The sequence below is a fragment of the Rhagoletis pomonella genome, unplaced genomic scaffold, assembly GCF_013731165.1.
Source record: "Rhagoletis pomonella isolate Grant_MI unplaced genomic scaffold, Rhpom_1.0 Rhpom_scaffold_00004, whole genome shotgun sequence".
Lineage (NCBI taxonomy): Eukaryota > Metazoa > Arthropoda > Insecta > Diptera > Tephritidae > Rhagoletis > Rhagoletis pomonella.
The window spans coordinates 48996291-49000839 of record NW_023458558.1 but is presented as its reverse complement, the minus strand read 5'-3'; the positions used below and the strand labels follow the sequence as shown (position 1 = coordinate 49000839).

At 34.9% G+C, this 4549-nt stretch overlaps 1 protein-coding gene across 2 annotated transcripts in view; it reads right to left on the bottom strand.

The window, feature by feature from the left end:
• Positions 1-4142, bottom strand: part of LOC118737713 — a 29939-nt gene extending 25797 nt beyond the window's left edge. Inside the window, exons 1-2 of one of the 2 annotated variants that reach the window (XM_036468418.1) lie at positions 2453-4142; positions 2162-2389 (exon numbers count right to left, since the gene is read on the bottom strand). In XM_036468418.1, the coding sequence (XP_036324311.1) occupies positions 2162-2225 (64 nt within the window). In that variant the 5' untranslated portion in view covers positions 2226-2389; positions 2453-4142. The remainder of the gene's footprint in view (positions 1-2161; positions 2390-2452) is intronic. The other variant, XM_036468419.1, reaches the window with a different exon arrangement.
• Between the last annotated feature and the right edge of the window lie 407 nt (positions 4143-4549).

Here is a 4549-nt window from a genome sequence, read left to right as displayed (position 1 = left end):
GTTTGTAGAAGAAAAGGCTGATTGGTTCCCACGTCCTCTGCGATTGCGAAATCTGAACAGTTTTTCCAGTTTTCGTGGTTCTTCAACAGATTGACACGATGCGCAGTGATTCAAAACTTCCATTTGGCATTCATAATTCACTGGATTCGTTTTCACTCAATTTCATTAACGTTTGTTTAAATAAAAGCTTTTAAAATTTTCAGAAGACCTGTTAACTTAATTTTTATTTGATTGTATTAAATGTTTTAGTGCAATGTGCAGAAAAAGTAGCAATTTTCAAGAAAATCGATTCTCCGGCTCCAATTAATAAATATTACATAACCAAAACTAGCTGAACGGAATTGTAGGTTTCCCTCAAAACGGGGGAAAAAAATTTTAAAAATGAAAAAAAGATTCACAAAAATTAAATTTTTGTTTGGGTTAAAAATTTTTCGGTAAGCAGTTTTATAGACCATTAATTTCTAGTATAATAAAGTGCAAATTCGCGTTGATTTTGAATAATATAACAAACCCCATTTAGCATGCAGATGAGCTCGAAATGCTAGCGAAAATAAATTATTAAAAATCTACGCGACCTCTTAGCCGCTTTTCTATAAAAAAAATTTAATGATCTATAACTGCATACCGAAAATTTGTCTAAAAACTCAATTTTTTGTTTTTTTGGTGACTTTTTTATGTTGGTATAACATTTAAAATTTTCTTGTGATTTTTTCGCTTTGGAGGAACCCAAAAACTGTTTTCAACAAATATTTATTATGTAACGTTTATTAACTGGAACATGGAACAGGAGAATCGATTTTCTATAAAATTGCACAAAAAAAAAATACCAAATTGAGTGAAAAATGAAGGCTCTAGTGAATTGTGAACACTAAGTACCAGTTTTGAACCACTGTGCGATGGTGTCTACATTTGGTCTCTCTCCAATCATTTCACTACTTTTTCTCTTAAATTATTCCAGGTCCAGGTTGCAGTGGAAATTTATAGGTCTTGCATTTTCTATTTAATAACAGTATGTTAATAGTAAAGTTAAGTTAAGCCAAGTTAAGTTAAGTTTACTTATGCTATGTTAAGTTAAGTTAAGGTATGGTAAATTAAGTTACGTTAAAGTACGATAAGTTATGTTAAAGTAAGTTTAGTTAAATAAAATTAAGTTTAGTTGATTGGCGTTAAGTTAAACGAATTTAATTTAAATCAACTCAACTTAGTTTGATATAAATTTCTTTTTAATTTAGTTATACTGAATTTATTTCAATTAAATTAAGTAGATATAATTAAATTATTTTGTTTTTGTTAGATCCTTTTGATATTTAAATTAAATTAAATGTATTTTTTTCAATTAAATTGAACTGATTTTTTTAAAGGAATAAAAGTAGTACAAAGTTTATTTTTTTAGATACTTCAAAATAGAGTAAACCCTTTATGAAAAGAGAGGAACTGGATTTTAGCAAGATATTGTTATCTTGAATGCCCGAAATCTTATGTCTTCACGACCTCTTCGTTTTTTTTTTAATAAAATTGCATATTTCATTTTACAACTAAGTACAATGGGTAAATGCAGTTACAATCTTTATATTTTCGCGTCCACATTTCACTTTTATGAACTTCACTCTTACGCTGGTTCACATTTAAGACATTCTTCTGTATGTATGTACTTGCTGTGGCTTATATATATGTGTGTATGTATGAATCAACGGTAGCAACTCCAAACTTGCATCTTATTCTACTGAAATTTTAGTGGGCTACTAAATTGCATACTCGACAGATTTCCAAAAGAACACTGGTCAAAAAGTTGGAACTTTTCATGAAAATTAATGGAAAGTTTATCGAATTTACCTTGTTTTTGTACAAAGTTTAGATTTTTGTTTTTATGATTTTTGTTGTACTATGAACCAAATTTTTATAAAAAAATAAGAAAAGTGATTTAAAATGAAAGGCTTTGGAGCACCGCATTTTGACTGGCAGTGACTGTATGTAATTGTATATATGCATATATGTATGTATGTAGCACTTGTATAGTTGCCTCCTCATCTACTAAATACATGTACATACATGTGTATGGATGTATGGTAGCTAACCCCCCCCCCCCTCATCATCCCCACACCGTCTCTATCACACTGCTGCCAAGGTCTCCTACACCAAAAACACTTTCACTTGTACTCACCCGTTGGTTGTTGTGTATTCACTGTTGAGTTTCGTGGCTTCACTTTGGAACACATGGAGAACATCTTTGGCAGCTTTAATGTCTATTTTCAGGCGTTTCCTTTATTATTGTTGCTAGTCGCTCTTTTAACGAAAAAAAAAACTGTTATCGCTCACTTTAAAAGATCTTCAGCTCCGAAAATTGCACATTTTTATTTTATTGCTGATAATTGTTGGTTTGCGTAAAATTCTTTGAACCAAAAAAAGAACACAAATATTCGCTGTCAATTAAAAAATGTTTGTTTATATATACTTAGGTATGTTGTTTTATTGTTTATTTTGTAAAAATGATGTCACTGCTTTGATAAGCACAGCATCGACAGCAATAATGCCATAGACGACGATAAACTGTTCGCAGGCAAGTGGTTGCTTTAAAAAAAAAATTGCGGTTTTCCAATGAACAACACTTTTTTCTTATATGTATTCCTTTTTCTACTAACGCGGAAACGGAAATCCGGAGATGAGCACAAACGCGTTGATAACAGAGGCTGATAATTAAATGCTCGTTTATCAGCAAAGTGAAGGCGTCAAACGCACTAAAACGGAAATAAAGGGTGCAGAGTAGAAGAAATTACGGTTTGTTGATAAGCAAATGGTCCACTGTTTTATGTTTTCTTGTTTAAGTTTTTTCCTTTTACTAAGTTCGAGCAGGTGAACTCGCTGACAGTGAAGTGATTCTTGGAGATCTACCTTTAAAGTTTCTAGGCGCTTCTGTGATCTGTTTATGCTACTGACTGTGCGCTTGTCCCACTGGCCGTTCGTTCTTCTTATCAGTGGTCTATGATAGAGCTTTTTTGCCTTCACCAGCCTAAGGTTGTATTCTTGTGTGTGTGTTTTTTTAGTTGCTGCTGGCTAGTGGTTGGTACTAACTTTCACTGACAGTGGTACTGCTGACTCTCTAACTCTGCTTCAAATGTTGCTGCTATATAAATGCTGATTTTTTTTGGCGTTGCTGTGTTCTTGTCACTGCGACTGCCTCGCGTTGAGTGTGGCAAGTACGGTGACGCCTTTTCTGCCAACTGTAGTCGTATGTGCTTTCGTTCGTCTAAACTTTGCTTGTTGTTATTGCACTATGTTATCGCTATTTGTATGCTCAAACCACTGTACGTCGTCGATTAAGGGCTTTTCCCATCGTCCTCGCTGTTGTTGGGGTTATTGTAGTAGTAGTCGTCGTCGTCGTCGTCGTCGTCGTCGTCGTCGTCGTAGACAGTAGCGCTTCGTAACGATTATTACAGCAATTGCAATGTAGATTTGTTTTTACTGCTGAGCATAGAGCTAAGTAGTTAATAGTTGACTGATGGGGGTGATGTAGAAAAAGGAATTTAACCTCCACCAACAGACAATAGCGTCGTAGTTGCTGCTGGTAAAAACTGTTTAGTGGCAATATTTTGGTTGGGCTCGGTCTCTCGATTATTCAGTGTGGAGGCAGGTAAACGGGCGCTGATTTGACGGCTATGTACAAAAATGGTGGACGTGCGAGTCAATAGAAAACTGTTTAATTACAAAAATATTCTTTGCTTTTTTTGTTTCAGTTTTTCGGCAATTATTTTGCATGAGTCATTTGATTTTGATATTTTTCACGATTTCGATTTCAAATGTTTGTGTTTGGTAGTTTAAGTTATTTGTTTTTATTACTACTGCTGTTATCGCTGTTGTTCCTTACCGACTACGATGTTGGTACAAATATGTTTGTTGTTAGAAATTTTCCACTCACGTACAAATTTCAAGTTGCCACGCAAACTACCGCGTCACCTATTTAGTCAGAGGCGAGAGGCAAAAGACGAAAATTTTCGACAGCAAAGCTAGACATTCAGTCAGACAGGCAGGCGGCCAGACAGACAGACAAACAGACAAACAGACGCGCGATTCTGTTCAGTTCGTATTCGCCGCAACTTTAAACGCACCACAGTGTACTCATACGGTCGAAACTCAACTGGCAGAGTCAAATGTCCAAGCCATCCAAGCAATCTGCGAACGCAAACAAAGCAGATATTAGTGAGCACTCTCATTCGTCCTGCTGCTGGAGCAAAGCCGAATGCTTGAAAAGTGCCGAGCGCTGTGTCAAAGTGACGACAAATATTCCACTGTCGGTTAAGAGCTTGTGTGTAGGTATCAACGTTGCCAGATTCCCAGTTTTAACTGTAAATTTCAGTTTTTTAGACAAGCTAACGGTTGTTTAAATAACCTCCTAATAAAAATTACAGTTTTTTTTCGAAATTTCCGATATGAAGGAATAAATTAAAGTTTCTCTTGCGGTTTTCGTAAGTAAACTTTTCCTAATTACAAATTATTTAAGCTGTCGTTTACATTCCAGTCGTCACAGCAAATGTGGAAAGAATATTTCTCCTAA